The following is a 17,437-nucleotide window of genomic DNA, read 5'->3' as shown; positions in this document are numbered from 1 at the left end:
TATGCTGTGGAGGAGGGGCACTTTGCAAACAAAATTAATATTAAGCCTATTTGTGTATTTTTCTACAGCTAAACAGTAAATCTTGGACATATTTTCCTCCAGCATATATAGAGCTATTCATTCTTTTTTTTAATTATTTTATTTTTAAAATTTTTTTTTCATTTTTTTAGTGGGGAGGTAATTAGGTTTCTTATTTACTTGTTTTTAGAGAGGGTACTGGGGATTGAACCCAGGACCTTGTGTATGCTAAGCATGTGCTCTACCACTTGCGCTACACCCTCCTCCCTAGAGCTGTTCATTCTTTTTGATGGCTACATGATGTTTTATAGTTCAGGTATACCATCATTTACTTAGTCTCCTATCCAATACTGATAGGAAAAAATAGGTTTCTATTTTTTGGCAATTAGAAACACACCACCAGTGGAAATCTTTCTGTAAACATCTTTGCTTACTTGCTCTCACCTTTTTGTAGGATACTCTCCTAAAACTGTTCAGTTCCTATTTTAAAAGATTAAAGGGCAGGCACGTTCGAAATGTTACTGGCTCCTGCCAAACGCCCTCTGCAAAGATTGGTTTGCCGCACGCTCCCATCAGCCATGTGTACAAGTGTCCCCTCGTCTCCACACCCTCACTCGCCTCTGTGTTTTTTCCTGCTTTTTGATCTCAAGGATGTAGTTGCAGCTCTATCTGTAGAAACCCAGCCAGCAGAAGTTCCCTTTTGGTTGTCATTGCACAAAACCAAATATGACCCAATTGGTGCTGTGTCTTGCTGCAAGAAAACTTTCTAATTGAGCAAAAGACCTGTGGCTTCCCTCCTGGTCAGGGCTCCTGGAGAATGTGCATGTTTGCTCACAAAAGCAGTGGTCATCCTTTGTATATGTAGAGAGGTAATAGTTTGATGTTAAATTGGGCATCCCTCCTGTTCTTTAGTGCTGCCCTCCCCCCCGGTGCCCCATCACCAGGCAGGGCTTCCTGTGTGCACTGTCCTCAGAGTGACGGACAGCACAGGGATAATAGCTGACACCCCTCGCCTCTGAACTCCCACAGAGACTTCTGTGATTCTAGAGTAGAGAAGAAAGTCTTGAAAGCCACGAGCTGCCAGAACTGTTGGAACAGCATTTGGTTTTGGTTTTGTTCCTTATTCTGAAAGTGGACCTTTGCATTTTTTTCCCCAGCTGCCCTTCGTCCTGGGAGGAGATGTCCAACCATCCACTGAGCCGGGAGCTCCTGTCCTGCCCACAGGCAGGACGGGCAGCCTGCCTGTGATGCCGCCGACCTCCCCACTTCTACCCTTTGTATTCATTCCACTGGGCTCAGTCCTGCATCAGTGGGCATGGAGCTGCTAGCCAAGAGAACCTTCATTCCCTGGAGGAAAAACTGGAGACTAAATAGTTTGCTCTGGTCATTGTGTTGGTGATGGAGACGTTCAGGTGGTGGTGGGCCAGCTCGTGCGCAGTGGGAGAGAGACTGGACTCCACTCTGCTCCTTGTGATGAAATGACAGGCAGGACCTGGCAGCGATCTTTGCTTGACCTTTACATTTTAAGAGCCAAAATGTTGGAGGACTTTGCACACAGTCCACACATCATCACAGGGACAGTGCATCCTGACATAAACATGTTTTCTATTAGAAAAAAAAGAGAGAGACTTTTGATCAGCAGGTAAGGAAGGAAATCTAAAGTGATGTGACTTGGTTTAAAGGCTGAAAGGTCACCAAGAAGACATCCAGAACCCACAACTCAGGGCTGAGCCCAATATAAGAAGAACCCCCGCAAGTTTGAGGGAAGTCCTGATCTAGAAGCCATGGCCTGGCTTCCAGCAATTAACCTGGGAGACTGCAGTTCCCATAGAGAAGTGAGGTGTTCATCCAGGCCCCTGGGGAGGAGAGACTGTATCGAGAGTGTTGTCCAACCACATAAGCCCACGGGAGGGCGCACCTCTCAGAGTCCTTCACACCCCTAATGGGGAGGCAGTGGCTTCCAAGCTCCCTGAGCTCCCTGAAGTAGTGAAAGGGCCAGCTCACTGGAAGAAACTTTATGCTGGGACAAGTAGGAGGCAGAACAGGTGGCACAGGGACATCAAAAGCAGAGGGTGGCATTCCATGACCAAGCAGAACAAGTTACAGCTCAGTAGAGGCCAGGGAGGTAGGAAGATGACCAGGGACCAGGCATTCACCACCAGCCACCCCATCCTTGCTGCCATGATGCTACAGAAGCCTCCCCAGATGCCACGCAGGCCAAAGGGAAGGCCGAGAGGAATAATTACCGAAGAGCCACTTGTCATTTCCCAGAAGATAAGAAACTGTACGGACAAGACACTTTTCCAGTCGAGAGAAACTGGGGGCTTATGAGCTAAATTGAGTTCAGTTAAAAAAAAAAGAATAAACAGCAAGGATATACTGTTTAGCACAGGGAACTATATTCAGTATCTTATAACAGCCTATAATGGAAAAGAATCTGAAAAAGAATAGCTGTATCTATACATGTATAATGGAATCACTTTGCTGTACACCTGAAACTAACACAACATTGTAAGTTAACTATCCTTCAGTTTAAAAAAATAAAAAGGACATTAACCTTTTATACGGCAGAGTACATAGCCACAAAACAATACCCATTACAAGTGCAAAAGGAGAAGTAACAGTTTGCCACTGTGTCCTTGACATGGCAATTCCAGCCAGGAGCACAGCTTGACTAAGCCAGCCCCCCTAACTCTTGCTTCCCTGTGTCACCAGTGCAGCATCTTTGCAGAAGGCATGTCCAGGAATGGAGCTGATTGACTCCAGAAGGGATTGAACTTGGGGCCCTGGTCAGGTCTGCAATGCTCTCCACCCAATGAATCTAAGCCAGAGGAGAAAGATGACCACCAAAGCCCTGCCCTGAGGTCTCTGAAGATCTGTGCCAAGAGCATTAGGCAAACTCGAGGAAACATGCTTGGATTCCAACCTGCCCTTTGTTCCCACGGTGCAGGCAGTCAGGGGCATTGCTGGGTGCAGCCACCAAGAGCTCCCAACGTTGACCACGAAGCAGGTGGCGTTTGATAAGGAGGATGCTTATGGTCCACAGCTCGGGGATAGACAAAGACCATCAGAGATCCCAGCCTTCTCCAGGCCCCTCCTTCTGCCTGGAAGGAGCACCCTGCCACTCTGCTCTTTGACGGTCTATTCCTTCCTTGGTGCTTTAATACCAGCAGTTGCTTCCTCTGGAAATCTTTCCCCAGGCCTCGCCGCCCTCTCTTCACCAGGCTGGTGGAGCTCTCTTTGTGCTCCTACACTCTGCCTTGCAAACAGTAGGCCCTTGGTAGACGCTGATTGAATGAATGGGTCTGGCAGGAGAGCAGACATGAACCCCCAAAACTCTAACCCAAAGCAGATTTGGGTAAGAGCTACCAGCCTTGGGAGCAAAGGTGCAGTGGGTCTGGGGAATAAGACCTGGATATCTGCTGATAAACAGTCTTCCGACTAGGAGCACAAAGCCCAGATTCCTTAATGTCCATATGTGATGGAAGGCCGGGGCTGGGCTCCTGTGAATTGTTTTTATTACAAGCGTGTGGAACAGGTAGGCACTGTCTTAGGGTTTGGAAGATGGTGATGTCTGACATTTTAGAAATTTCTGCTCCCAACACAGCCTGCTAACAGCAGAGGGTTCTTTCTCAGGTGACAGGATAGCCTTGGTGCTAAAAAAGTTAGCTGACATCCCTGGAAGTAGCAGAGTCTACCTTTCAGTCTTGGAAAAGCAAGGTGTTGAGACGGGATTTTGGTGATGTCTGATGGGTGTCTGGTGGAGCACGGGTCCCAGTGGGGACTGAGGTTGAGCATCCCCATCCTTCTCTGGTCCAGATGCCCTCTTTGCATGTGGGACCTGGGAGCCCCTGAAAGAAGTCCGAGGAGAAGGGGCCAGAAGCGTAAGCCTGGCTCAAGGGAGAGGGATTTGGAATTCAGGGGAGTTTTTTGCTTGTTTGTTTTACTATATGTCTCTTGGCCTAGCCCTGCAGGGTTTCAGTTGAATCCTAGGGTGGGAGGCAGGCATTAAGGAAGTCACTCTGCCCCAGGACCACCCGATAAATGGAACCAGAAGGGGTGAGACGCACTTAGCTGCAGATCACAGCACAGCTCCGGCAGCTCTGGGCTCCAGGCCCTCCCCCACCACCAGCGTTGGCAGCGGCATGCAGGGCCCTGGGCAGTGCCTGCCAAGGACAGAGAAGTGGTGCCCACTGTGGTGTGGCTGCAGCCTCTCCTAGGTGCCTGGTGGAGCTGAAGGTGGTCTCCACCGGGGCATCCTGTCAGGGGGCCATGGGGGCAGAAAAAGGAAAAGAAAATTAAGGGCAGACATCCTGTGTGTCTGACCAGATTTATCTATGAGCGTAGGAGAGACACCTTCAGAGATTTCCAGAAATACTTGTCATCGGCTAGGGTCAGCCTGCAGGAGTGCAAGTCGAGAGGCGGTAAAATTCCAGCGGATACAACCTGAGAAAAATGAGACGTGTGGAGTTCTTCCTCTGTATCTCTCCTCTCACCCCAAATGCTCTCCCCACCCCTGGCTAATTCTCAGCAGAGACTCAAAACTGAAAAACATTTCTTCAAAGGCATGTAAATGTCTTCGGCGAGTATCAGGAGTTCCCAGCATCACATGGCTGCAAACCACAGCCGCCTCCTGCCGGAGTGGATTCTGCTCTGAACCTAGGGTAGGAGAGGTAAGCACTGAGGGGCGAGGACTGGCGGGTCGGACAGCAGTGGAGCCCCCTGGCCACCCCGGGCTCCCACTCTCCACTCCTTCCCATGCGGTCCCCACAGACCCAAATCTACAGGGTCCCAACACATGATGGCGTCTGGAGGCTGCCTTTGGAGCGTGTCCATGCAGATCTGCCATCTGTCTGCCAGCACACCCTTCTATTACGCCTTTTCAGCCAATGAGCCAAGGGTCTTAACTTCAGTGGCTCAACCAAGGGCTATTTTTCTGGGCTGCAAGTCCTTGTCCAGCGTGAATACACAGAACAGAGCCAGGAGTGCAAGTATACAGATGCTGTTCCAATGAGGCCATGTGCCCCAGCTCTTTGCAAAATCCCATCTGGGTTTTATTTTGCAGAGGCCACGGCCCTTTTCTGTGTAACTAGGGAGCACCTGGGAGAACAGCTCTCAGCTTGCAAATAGGAGGCCTCGAGGGTGGAGCCTATATTTGACAGGGGTCATAGGGTGCCCCGCACACTAGTCACTGGCCTGACTCCAACCCAAGCAGCATTCAGTATCTGGGTTAGTGTCTCTGCTTGAACTGGTGATCTCCCATTTGAGAGGTCAGAAAAAGAGCTGGCCTGTTCCTTCAGGCCCACTTTGCTCTGAAATCACCAAGCTTTGGTGTCCATTGCCTTGAGCTAGTTCATGTCACCTTTGTGAGTTTCAGAGTTATGAACCAACCTCACTGCCGCATGTGCACAGACTTCTGTGGGCTGTAATGTGTCCGAGTACATCTTTTTAATTCAGTTCCTTTAACGAATATGGCAGGTCCTTTTCAATGTTCTCTGAAAATGATAACCTTAATCTTAAAATGCTTAAGGAAACAAAATAAAGTTCTATTTTTTTTAAGAGCATTTTGGTTGACATGGGTGCATAGGAAGGCAAGGGGGGAACCTGGTTTAATACTAAGATGAATCCACTGTGTTGTAAATCCCAGAACACAGAGACCCAGGGGCCAGGGCTGCAAGGTGCCTTGGGCATGCAGCACAAGCCAGTAAGGCTGGAGCCGGAGTGTTTTTAATCTGCTGGAGGGCTGGGTTTACCCAAGACAAGCTGTTCCAAAAACAATAAGCAGCAGCCGTTGTGGGGGTCCTGCCCTGCTCTTGCCTGACTCAACTCCCATTTGGGCATCAGCTTAATTTAGTGGAGAAAAAGGGAAAATGCAGGATTGGCATTCATTGTTACGCAGCTTTGTTTCTCAGACCCTGCTGGGAGAGGCCTCAGGCCAGAAGCCAAGTCCTATGAGGACACTGGTCCCTGTGATCCAGGCAGGGGACGATGGCTGCTCTGAAAGGACAGCTTTGAGAAAAGGCCACTCTTTATGCAGGTGCCCTGGTCTCGTTTGGTTTTGTGCAGTTCACTCCTGGTCTCTAAGTTAACCCCAGCTACGCCTGAAAAGAAGGCCTGTCTTTGAAACCAGACCAGGAGAGGGAAAGTGAAATCTGTTGTCTTTCTCAAGCTTTGGTTAGTTTTTGTTTTTGTTTTTGTTTTTTTAAAGAAATGTTCTTTGGAAAATAATCTGGAATAAGGTGTAGGACAATGATGAGCCCAGGGAGCAGGGCTCTTACAAAGGACGACAGTGGATTCGCAGCAGCGCGGACTCATTGCTCTGGGCTGAGGAAACAGCTGACTTCCAGGGTCTGAGCTGCAGGGCTCCCGTGAGGTTATGAGGGAAGTGTCCCTGCTGTCCCACCCAGGGGACTCAGGGGCAGGTTGAAGTTGGATGGTTCCCGTGTTAAGAGCACTTCTGCTCGTCTACACCAGGAACACCGTGAGCTCAAGGATGCCTGGGCCAGGCTGAACGTGCCTTCCACGTTCTCCTCTGAACCCATGCAGCTTCCCGTCAGCTCAGGCTTGTCTCTTTGAAGACAGTCTGGACAGGAAGGGACAAACCCAGGGTCCCAGTTGCCTTTTAATTGGCTCAACAGAGTCCTAGGGGCCGTGGAAGGGGAGACTTTGGTGCAGCTTATTGAGGGAGGGGCAGTTAAGTGGTCCATGGGACCACGGGCTCCACCTTTGCTTCTCTGTCAGCATCAGGTCCTGGGGCTGAATTCCTCTTCCAGCTTCACCAGATTCTTGTGTGTGTTTGTCAGTGCTGGGCTCCTCTGTAAGGCAGGAGGTCATGGCGTGCAGTCATCTTCTGCTCTGGGAACAACTTGGTAATTGTCCTGAGGCCTGAGGATGTCCTGACCTCTATTTAAAACGTTTACTGAGATGCCCCTCTGGAGTTGGGGAGAGGCTATCTTGGGATCAGACAGAACCCTCACAGGATGGAACTCAGCACATGCAGGCTTCCTTGGTCCAGTGTGAGGGCCATGACGCCCGTGTGAAGTCCTGGGCCACCTCCTTGATGACCCCAGTGCCAAGGAGGAAGGGTGCCTCAGAGGCATCCCCTTGATCTGCCTGGACCCTCCAAAGCTGGCAGCTTCACACCCCCTTGCTCACTGTGGCAGCTTTGATGTCTTGGTGGGCCTTTGTCAGAATATGAATAATCTAAGCCGTTCAGAATTCCCATCAGAAGGTGGCAATGCAGGGCTTCCCCAGGGAGAGATCCCTCCCCAGATCTTCACAACAATCCACACTTTGATGGAGACAGTGGCTGCACTGGCCTTGCACGCTGACCTTCCTCAGTCTCATCCTGCTCCTCCAGACTGATAAGCTTGAAGGCCACCACTGACTTGGAGCAATTGCCATCTTCCTAGACACCTTTCCCCACCTGGCCAGGCTTAGGGACCAGCCTTCAAGATCTGCCTAGGAATCCTGGTGGGCAAACTCCCTCTATTGCACTGAGTCCTCCCACTGCCAACAGACCCCACACCCCCAGGAAGCTCTTAGACTCCTCCTATGATGCCCCAGGTTGGGGGCAGTCTAGGATGTGCAGATGATGGAGTCAACAGGGGTAGGGAGATGTAGCCACATGGTTGACCCACTTTCTAGGACCCACTGCTGACAGCACGTCCTTGCACTAACCACTGATCTAGGACTGTGCACCGTAACCTATCCCCACAGGCCCTAAATGAATGTACGACCTCCCAGCATACAGGCATGTACCAGGTTTTATTCTCTGTGGAGGGGATGGTCCTGGGCTTCCTGGTCATAGCAAGCTGCCTTGTACCAGCTGTGTGTGACCTGGGGCAAGTCAAGTTCCTTCTCTGTTTCCTTACCTGAAAGTGATGAGTGAGGAAGGTAGCAGGACTGAACTTTGCCAGGAGATCTCCAACATCTACCTGCTCTAAATTCTGACTTCATGAGGTCCCAAGCAGGACAAGTATCTTTTTGCCAAAGACACAGCCTGGGCCACCATGGCAGGGCATGCATGGAGCCCAGCTCTCATCCCACCAGAGAGGTCCCTAGCCCAGGGCATTACTCCTTCCCAGAGCTGGCACCTGCCAGCTAGGTCTGGACACAGCACCAGCTTGAGGCCCCAGCTGAACACCCATCAGAAACCCCCAGGGTAGGGTGGCTGGTGGGGGGTGGGACTCTCTACACTTACTGATAATCAGGCAGATCTCTGTAAGAAACAGTACGTGATTTCCTAGTAGTTTTAGATGTGAGCACAGCCCAGTTTTACAGCTGGCAGTTACTGCGATGAGTTTCCACTCAGATAGGGCTTCTCTGTCAAACTAAGGAGGAAGAAAGAAGTCCCCCCGTCTGAAAAGCTGTGACTCCAACCAGGGAGTCCCTGGCCCTTCAGACAGCCGGTGGGCAGTCTTCTGAGCCATCCATCTGGTTCCAGATCCATTCTGCCCCCATGCAGAATTTCCCTGCCCTTTGTGGCCACAGGCTGTCCAGCTGAGCACCCAGGCCAGAGAGTGATGTGTCCCCCTCCCCTCCAACTCCCCCCCCCCACCTTAGTCCCATGAGGATAAAAGGAGTAGGCGCTCTTTCACTCGGGGGCAGAAATGAGAGCCAGAGACAGACTGAGCGCCCACCCGGCTGAGCCAACAGGCGGCTGGAGCCATACGAAGCGCATTAACTATTAATAATTTCCAGTTGTTTGCTCGCTGGGTTCGGCCGGCTCCCCAGGCCTCTGCGGGCCGGGGCTCTTCGGGCTCCCCCCGACGCCAAGGCTCCACATACTAGCGCCTACCGGCCCAGCTGGGGAGGACGAAGGGACAAGGCGCCCTCGGGGCTGCGTGTGAGCGGGGTCGTGTGTCGGCTTGCGGCGTGGCAGGGAGGCGGGCGGGACGGGGGTCCAGGCCTGCGCCCCCCGTGCCTGGGATCGGCCGCTCAGGGCGGGCTGGGCGGCCCGGCGGAGCGCAGCGCGGGCGGCGCACGGCGCACGGCGGGAGCGCAGCGGCCCCTGGCGCTCGGCCCGGAGGCTCTGCTGCTGAGGGCGGGCGGCTGGGGCGGGACCGGGGCGGGGCGGGGGGCGGGCTCGGGAGCGCGGCGGCCAGGGGACCCGGACGGCGCGCGGACGGCGGGCTGGGAGGGCGGCCGGGCGGGCAGCGGCCCCGGCCCCGCCGCGCGCACCAGTATGGTGGGCCGGCTGAGCCTGCAGGATGTGCCCGAGCTCGTGGACACAAAGAAGAAGGGCGACGGCGTGCTGGACAGTCCGGACTCGGGGCTGCCCCCCAGCCCCAGCCCCAGCCACTGGGCGCTCGCGGCGGCCGGGGGCGGCGGCGGCGGTGGGGAGCGCACGCCCGCCCCCGGGGCGCTGGAGCCCGACGCGGCGGCGACCCCCGCGGCCCCGGTGAGTGGCCCCACCCCGGCCCCTTCTCCCCATCGTCTCCATCCCCTGCGGCCGAGCTCCGGACACCCAGGCGTGCCGGCCCGCCATGGGCGCGCTGTCGGCGCCGCCGCCAGCCCGTCGGGACGGCGTGGCCAGCGCCGGGAGCCCGGGGCGGGAACGCGGCGAGAGCCTGGCCAGCTGGAGCCGGTGGCTGGAAAATTGTCATCGCCTGGGAGGCGCCGCCTCCTCTCTTTGGGGTGGTGCCCCCCGGGGCTGCCAGGCTGCGACCCAGCCACATTCCTGACTCGGCGGGCTGGAGGGCCGAGAGGGAACCCCAGGCACCCCAGAGCTTTGCTCCCGTTGGCTCCGAAGGGCCTGCCCCCTCCCGGCCGGTCCTGGGGTGAGCCGTGTGCTTCGCTCTGCTCTGGAGCAAAGCGGGCCAGCCTTGGGGGACTGTTAGTGGCCTTGGAGAGGGCCTTTTGAGATCAGTGGCCGTTGTCCTGTCACTAACGCATGTGTGTGGCACATAATGAGTGGGAGGCCTTTAGATGAGTGGAACCTTTCAAAAATGAATCCTTTTACTTTAAAACTTTTATTTAAAGAAAAAAACACCAAGTTCCTTTTACCTTGGGAATCTCTCAGGCAGAGGTGTTTATTGCCTTTACCTAGAGCTCAGGGGAAGCCACATCCTGTCTACAGTCAAACCCAAAGTGGGGCTCTGAGCCTGCCCTCTCCCCCTTGGGGATGGGTATTTACAGCCCTCTCCCCCAGGGTGAAGTACTCAGTGGCAGCTGCTGCTCCTTAGGGACCCACCCACTTTGCTGGTGGGTGGAATGAATTCCTGACCACTGATCCTGTCTGTCAGTGGTCATTAGTGGGTTCTCTCATTTCCATTAGAAGATAGCACTTGCTTCATCTTGGCCTTCAGAAGCCTCACCATCTAGCCCTTCCACATCCCTGACCACAGGCAGATGTACACATCGGTGCCTCTGACGCTGCTCCCTCCACCTGGCGAGTCTTTTCCCTCTGAGGCCATCCACTTCTACCTCTCCCAACACACAGTTGGCTTTTCTACCTGTCAAACTCCTGCCAGCCCTTCAATGCCCAACTTGTCACCTCCTCTAGGAGGTCTTCCTTAATGCCTCCCAGAGCCATGCCAGAGGCTGTGGCTTCGTTCCCTTTCCTTGGTGGCACCTTGTTATGAGTCTAACCCCTGCTGCTCCACCCCCTTCCAGCCTTCCCTGGAGCAAGGTGTGTGCGCAGGGTGTCTGCTGGGCGGGCAGGGATGCGGGAGCAGAGAAAGCAAGAGAACACACAACAGGAGTGCTTGTATGGGTACTGAGAAGGAGGCTATATCTCGTGTGAGCGCTGGGAGCTGTCTGCCTCCTCTTGGAGGCTGTGTCATTCTGCACCCCCAGGACTGCCTGGAAGGGGACTGCCTAGGCTGGGGAGTGTCTGGCAGCCAGAGAACTGGGGGCTGAGCAGGGCCCATTGTTTCTCCAGGCGGCTGTTTCCAAAAGCTCTTCAGCAGCCAGTGCCCACACCTTACTCCCTCCACCACCCACCTTAGTTCTCACGCCCCAGTGAGGGCTTACTAAACTCTTCCCTCGAGTTCAGTTCTGGACCTGGGGACTCCCTGACTCCTCCTGACCTATCTGGTCCCCTTTGGCTTTTGCATGTCCACCCTGTGCCCCAACCTGACACCGTGTCCTGGTAACGTAACAGTCTTAGAGCCGACCTTCTAGAAATGTCTGCTTCTTGGAAGACATGGGGGTGGGCTGCCATGGCCACACCCTGACCCAAGTGTGGGTCCTTCTCTCCAATCAGGCCAAGAAAATGACAGCTCCTGGTAAACCTAGGAACCCAAAGGGCTGTTTTCTGTCACTCACTTAACACAGAAGCCCTGATTCCAATCAGACAGAGCAAAACACTAGGACCTGTGTGGAGGCGGGTCCTGTCTCTTACTCAGGCTACTTGGTAAATCAGAAAACGAGATGCTTCGACCAGGCTGGAAGATGGTTCACCTGGGATGCTGTGCCCTGGTTCTTTGAGTTTTCTGGGTAGTGGCAGGTGACGTAGAGAACTTTTTGGTGTTTGTCTTACCAGTGAGTTTCGTCCGTCTTGGCTGGATGTTGACCTGGTGGCCCCGGAGGCAGAGGACGTGGGGGAAGTTGGACTGAAACTCCAGTGTAAAAAATATCTCTGCTAGCTTTTCTTTTTTGTTTGTTTTGGCCTTTTCTGGAGAGTTGCTGAAACAATGACGGGGTTGGGGACACGTAATTGAGGGTTCTGGGGTGGGGAAGCCTCGGTTCATTGCGTTTTTCTTACCGCCTGGCTTCAGGCAGAGGCAGAAGCCTCAGGGCCTGGCCACGGTTGTGATGCTGAGCTCAACTTCGTATCTTGTTTTCATCCTTTCCCAAAACCTCGATGGAAGGGGACACCCCCTCGGTGTGTAGATCAGGTCGCAGGGCTTCTGATGTGACTGTGCTGAGGGCACAGAGCACATTCGTGACAGACCTGGGATTCGAGCAGACCCCTCGGCACTCTCTCTGGGGGTTCTTCCCAGGCTGGGGGGCAGCCCTTCTCTGGCATCATTCCCAGGACGGGGATGCAAATCATAGTTGGGCCCATCAGCTGGAGGCTCATAGCCAGGACCCTCTGTGGGGAATGCATCAGATGGGCCTGTGGTCTAACTGCATTTTCCATCTTTGCAGAATCCAGCTTCTCTCCCCAACCCCCTGGCCTCCGGCTACTCACCAAGATTATGCCCCCTGTCCTTTGGCGAAGGAGTGGAATTTGACCCCTTACCGCCAACAGAAGTAAGGTAAATATAGCAGGACCTGATTGCATTTTGTTTCTGTTTTCATGTTTTCTTCCAGTAATTAATGCTCGTTATTAAAAAAAGTTAATTACAAAAGTGTACCAAAGACTATTCTGGTTCGAGGGGGTACCCTTTCAGATTTTTTTTTTGTATTCTTACCATTTGAATATAGATATACTTACTAAAATGAAAACGAGATAACTTTATACATCAAGTCCTACAACTTGCTTTTTGGGCTTCATAGATCGTGATCATCAGGTGTTGAAAATTTTGTGATGATGTAATTCCTCCTTCCAGAAGCTGCTTCCCACATCCCCTCACCCCCACCCCACCCCAGCGTCAAGGTGCTGTGAACCTTGTCTCAGTTATAATTTCCCTGGGCAAGTACCAGTCTTCCCTGGGGAATTTAATCTCATCCAGGATCATCTGGGGGCAGAGCTCCACTGAGAGGCTCCATTCAAGATATGTCTTTTTAGAGAAAGGCATTTTACTTTTGGTAGCTGGAGTTTCAGTTGCGTGAACACAAAGGGCCCTTTGACACAGAACAAAGGAGGCTCACCAGTTTGGAGGTGAGCAGCTCAGCCTTTTATTCCTGAGGAGCGTGTATTTTGAACAAAATGAGGACATGACTTCATGACATCAGCTTCCACCAGCCTCTTAACCTACTTGCCCAGGGAAAATAGATGTTTCCATCTGACTCATTTTTAAAAGAATGCTGATTCTTACTCCCTGACCAGTGGGTGGGGGCTGCTGGGGGCCAGTGCTGTCCCAGGCGCCTGTACTTCTCTTGGTATCTGTGAAGATGCAATAATTAGAAAGTAAAATGAATTCATGCTTCGCCTCCCCCACCCCCAGAAAATTAACCAAAGAAGGACTTTGAAAAATTAACCAAAAAATTGCCAAAGAGGGACTTTAAAAAAATACTAAAGTGGCTGCTGAGGAACGTGGATGTTAATTTATTTTATGAAAATCAAGACTGTGATTGGCTTTGATGGGTAAGGTCGGATCTCGGAATCCCTGGGTTTGAGGGGTCACCAGACTGAAGGCCATACTAGCATGTGGTGTCACCGAGCTTCCAGAACCAGCATTCAGGATGTCTGGGTCCCCTCATCCTCTCTTTAAAGAGCTGATTGTTCACTTCAGGGAACAGAAGGAGAGACCACTCACCTGTCGTGGACAGGAGAATCTGCCTTGTCATACAGTAATTCCCACCGACAGCGCTTGCTGTGGGTTAGTGCTCTCCCAGTTACAATGGGCACCTTTTACAGAGAGGAACCTGAGGCTTGGTAGCTAAGTTAACTCGGCCAAGGTCTCGTAGCTTAAGTAAGTGGGCGCTGACCCCAGAGGCTGCTGCCTGCGGTGAGGCCCAGGGAGTGCCGGGTAAACTTGGGAGCCCTGCACGGCCGCCTTTAAATCCCAGCACCGCCGCCCCCTCCCACGTGACCTTAACCTCTGGGCCTCCCAGGTGCAGATTTCTTCTCCCAGGCTTGTTGGGAAGATTAAATTAGATCCTGAAAGTCAGGTGCTTAGTGCAGGACCACACAGTCGTGTGTCATCAACTCTGCTGCTTCTCCTTGGAGTCCCCCCATCTCAAGGTCCCAGGTCACAGGAGGGACCCTCGGGCCCCTAGCTCAGAGGAGCAGCTTCACGCGGCCTTATGTCTCCTGCCCAGGTACACGTCCTCGGTCAAGTACGACTCAGAGCGGCACTTCATCGACGACGTCCACCTGCCCCTGGGCCTGGCGGTGGCCTCCTGCAGCCAGACCATCACCTGCGTCCCCAGCTGCACGTGGCGCAACTACAAGGCCGAGGTGCGCTTTGAGCCCCGCCACAAGCCTGCCCGCTTCCTCAGCACCACCATCGTCTACCCCAAGTACCCCAAGACCGTCTACACCACCACCCTGGATTACAACCGCCACAAGACCCTGAGGAGGTTCCTGTCCAGCGTGGAGCTGGAAGCCACGGAGTTCGTGGGCGGTGATTACCTGTCGGACGAGAGCTGACTGGAGCGGGCTGGGGGGGCTGGACCAGCTTTCGCCGTCCTGGTCGAGGGGGGCCCAGTGGCCCTCGCGTGTCATCCTGGCCCCAGAAGAGTCTAACCCAGAGATACCTCTGAGCCCAGCTTAGGGAAGGAAAAAATAAGTCACGGTATCTTCTAATTATTCAGAGAATTTGGTTTTTACAGTTTTTTCAAATTGTTTTTCAAAGGAGTGTATTTCCTAGTCTGCTGCTACCTAGCTTCCCCAAAGTCTCAATGTGATAAGAAAATAAAAGTGTGGCTAGAGCAACACGAAAATGGCCACAATTTGAAACAGGGATGGTGAGGATAGCTCTCCTTCCACTGGTCAGTAGTTCTGAGGAGGAGTGTAAGAGGAAATTTCTGAGATGGAAAAAGTGAGTTTGAAGAAATTTCAGCCCCGGGTGTCTTCACTGCTACAAAAGTGATGCTAATTCAGTGAGCTGTGACACCCATATGGGTTCAATCTGTGGAGAGTTGAGTTCCATTCTGTTTTTTATTTCCATTTGTATTTCCTGTTAAACCAAAGCCCTTGGAATTCTCTAAATCTTTTTTGTGATATCGAAAAACCCCAAACTCCAATATAAGATGTCTTGAAAAAAAGGAAGGAAGAAAGAAAAGGTTCGCCCTGTTCTCAGCTCTGCAGAGGGCTCAGGCCAACGGATGGCCAAGTTTAAGAGCAACAGCTTTGGTTCCGGCTCCTTCCCCGGGTGGGTTCCAACTTGGGCTCTGGTGAAGCACCTTGAAGCCTTGGCATCTGTTAAAGTCTCCACAGGCCTGTGTAACTCTCCTATGTTTTGGGGTTTCCAAATACTTTCCTGTTTTTTCCATAAGGCAAAATATAGCAGAGGGCCCTTTGGAGAGAAATGGCATTTTGCAAGAACAGTTAGGAAAAACACTTTTTAGGGGGGACTTCACAATGGGGGACTCACTCACAGTGAGAGCCAGTGGCCACACCTGGCACTGGACACCCCCTGGGAGGAGGCGGACATAGATGCTTCTGGTGATCTGGTTCAGCAGGGTGGGGGTCCTTTCCAGAGACCTTGAGTCAACTGCTTTTAGGTCCGTGTTGTGTCAACACTGCAGAGGAATTCTGCTGGCGCCTGAGGTCTCAGCTGAAAAGCAAAGAACTCTACACCCCCCTACCCCCAACCCAAGTAAAGCAAAGGTGAATTCAGAATAGGGAATGATATCCCAAGTCAAACTCCAAAACCTAGGTGCCGTGGTGACCATACAAGTTTAAGCGTTCATTTTAGTGTAAGTGACAGTCATGTCGTTGAGTGTGAGCTGAAGGAACTTTGTGAATTCGGCTGAGCGGGTCGTAGAAGCAGGGCCTCAGGCTGGGCCAGGCCAGGAGGGCGCTGTGACCAGGTTGCCCTGGCCTTCAGCCTCCTGCCTGCCCTGCCTCGCCCTGGCCCTTTTTCCTCCTTCCCATCCCTGTGGGTTTTGAGTAAAGGAAGTGGCAGATGGCTTTGGTTCTTCTGATACTGGAAAGAATGAAGCCATGGGTATTTTCCTTTGATTGCATCCAAATTATGTCTGGTGCTTGGGGGTTGCTGAGTCCTGGGAGCTCAGGCTTCTGCTGTATCTTCAGGTTTCTGCAGATGGGTTCCATCTGTCCTAAAAGCAGAAGTGATGGCTCTGTGGGTCCCCTGGTGCCACAGCAGGGACATTTGTTCTGAGGACAGCAGGTGTGATGATGGTCACTCTCATTTGAAGTCATCAGAGGCTCGGGAGCCAAAGTGTCTGCTGTCCTCTTCGGAGTGAATAGCTTTCAGTCCATTGTGTGGCTGATTGGAACCAACCATCCCTTCCGTGGACCCTGCGATTGGCTTCACTGTCCCGAGTTTGCTGGGGTGACGCTCAGCAGGGACCCCTCGTGGGGGCACCCCAGGACCCCTCAGTCATCGTGCAGAGCAACAAACACTTCCTGCATTTTGAAGAGCAAATTACACAGCATTTATTGATAGAAATGCCTTTTTTCCCCCACTGATTTCACAATCTTGTCATTTAAGACAAGTGGTAAATGTAAATTTTGAAGTATGGTAAGAGAATTCCCGGGGTTTGGCTTTGACCCAGGGGGCACACTTGGTGAGCTCAGAACGATGTTGTGGGCAGCACGGCTGGAGAGACCAGGGTGGGAGGACGTGGCCTTGGAACACAGCCCCATGTTGAGATGCACGCATGAGATTTTTTTTGATACAAAATTTATCAGTAACGTAAGTAGGCGTGAGCAATTGCGGATGTGTCATGTGAATGGAAAAGCAGTTTTTGTTTTGTTAACTTATTCACTAGGGACCCAACTGTAGTTCCTGCAAATCCTTTGTTTTTGTCCAAATCTGCTTTGCTAAAAGTTGCAGAGAAGGACGTTTGTGAGGATGTAACAGGACCTGTCGGGGGGATGGAATGACGTTGATCAGAGGTCGTGTTAGTTTGCAAGGTGGAAGCAATGATTTTCAAAACTCACTGATTAAAAACAAACATCCCTGAGCGTGTCTGGGAAATACCATTTACTTAGGAATTAAAAAGCCTTTTTTCCCCTCAGACTCTTAAATGTCTTCTCTGTAATAAGGATGATTTGTACTTTCAGAGAAAGATTATCTTTTTAAATCACAGACCTTTTCAAAAGACTAAATACCTTTTCATTTAATACTTTTCCTATTTCTAACCTTAGGAATAGTATTTGATGGAAACTACTTTTAAAATTTATCCTTGACATCTGTCCCACACCATTTGGCTTTATGACTTCTTCGTTTAATAATAAATTATCTTTTAAAAAAAACCTTGGAAATGCTTCTCTTTTTTGGAATAAAATCAGAATGTCTGGTTAAGAAAAATGAGATAAATGGCTGCTCCTTGAGAAGTTTTAAGACAAGATTATATACTAATAGTATAACACTTGTGACTGGGGCATGCGAACTCCTGGGGGTGCAAGAAGATTTCTCAAGGGGTTCCTGGGCACCAGTAGTTTTAAGGGATTTGTTCCCAGATTCCACGTGTATTCCTCCCCAAAGCAGTCTGCCCTGAAATTCACCTGTGAGCAGCGACATCAGGCCAGCCCCTTCCCCTCTACCCTTTCAAATTGCCTTCTTTCCACTTTGCATTAGAAATACATGCCTTAGTCCAACCCAGCCTGAATTATTAATGTGGAGTTCTGCTCTGGGCTGGAAAAATCAATAGGGAGGACAAAGGAACAGCT

General features: G+C 51.9%; 2 protein-coding genes across 2 annotated transcripts in view; both read left to right on the top strand.

Moving 5' to 3' along the window:
• The window catches only part of VPS53 (VPS53 subunit of GARP complex), a 140,319-nt gene extending 137,740 nt beyond the window's left edge, over positions 1-2,579 (top strand). Inside the window, exon 23 of the transcript XR_012059705.1 lies at positions 1,176-2,579. The gene's annotated coding sequence lies outside the window, so the exon portion shown is untranslated. The remainder of the gene's footprint in view (positions 1-1,175) is intronic.
• Positions 2,580-9,100: 6,521 nt separating this feature from the next.
• RFLNB (refilin B) lies at positions 9,101-14,517 on the top strand. The gene is made up of 3 exons (XM_072939069.1): positions 9,101-9,421; positions 12,115-12,224; positions 13,894-14,517. The coding sequence occupies exons 1-3, from the start codon at positions 9,206-9,208 to the stop codon at positions 14,222-14,224; spliced, it is 657 nt and encodes a 218-aa protein (XP_072795170.1). The 5' UTR covers positions 9,101-9,205; the 3' UTR covers positions 14,225-14,517.
• Positions 14,518-17,437: the final 2,920 nt, after the last annotated feature.

The sequence above is a fragment of the Vicugna pacos genome, chromosome 16 (genome assembly GCF_048564905.1).
Source record: "Vicugna pacos chromosome 16, VicPac4, whole genome shotgun sequence".
NCBI classification, from domain to species: Eukaryota; Metazoa; Chordata; class Mammalia; order Artiodactyla; family Camelidae; genus Vicugna; species Vicugna pacos.
The sequence above is the reverse complement of the archived record's forward strand: the minus strand, read 5'-3'. Positions and strand labels throughout refer to the sequence as shown.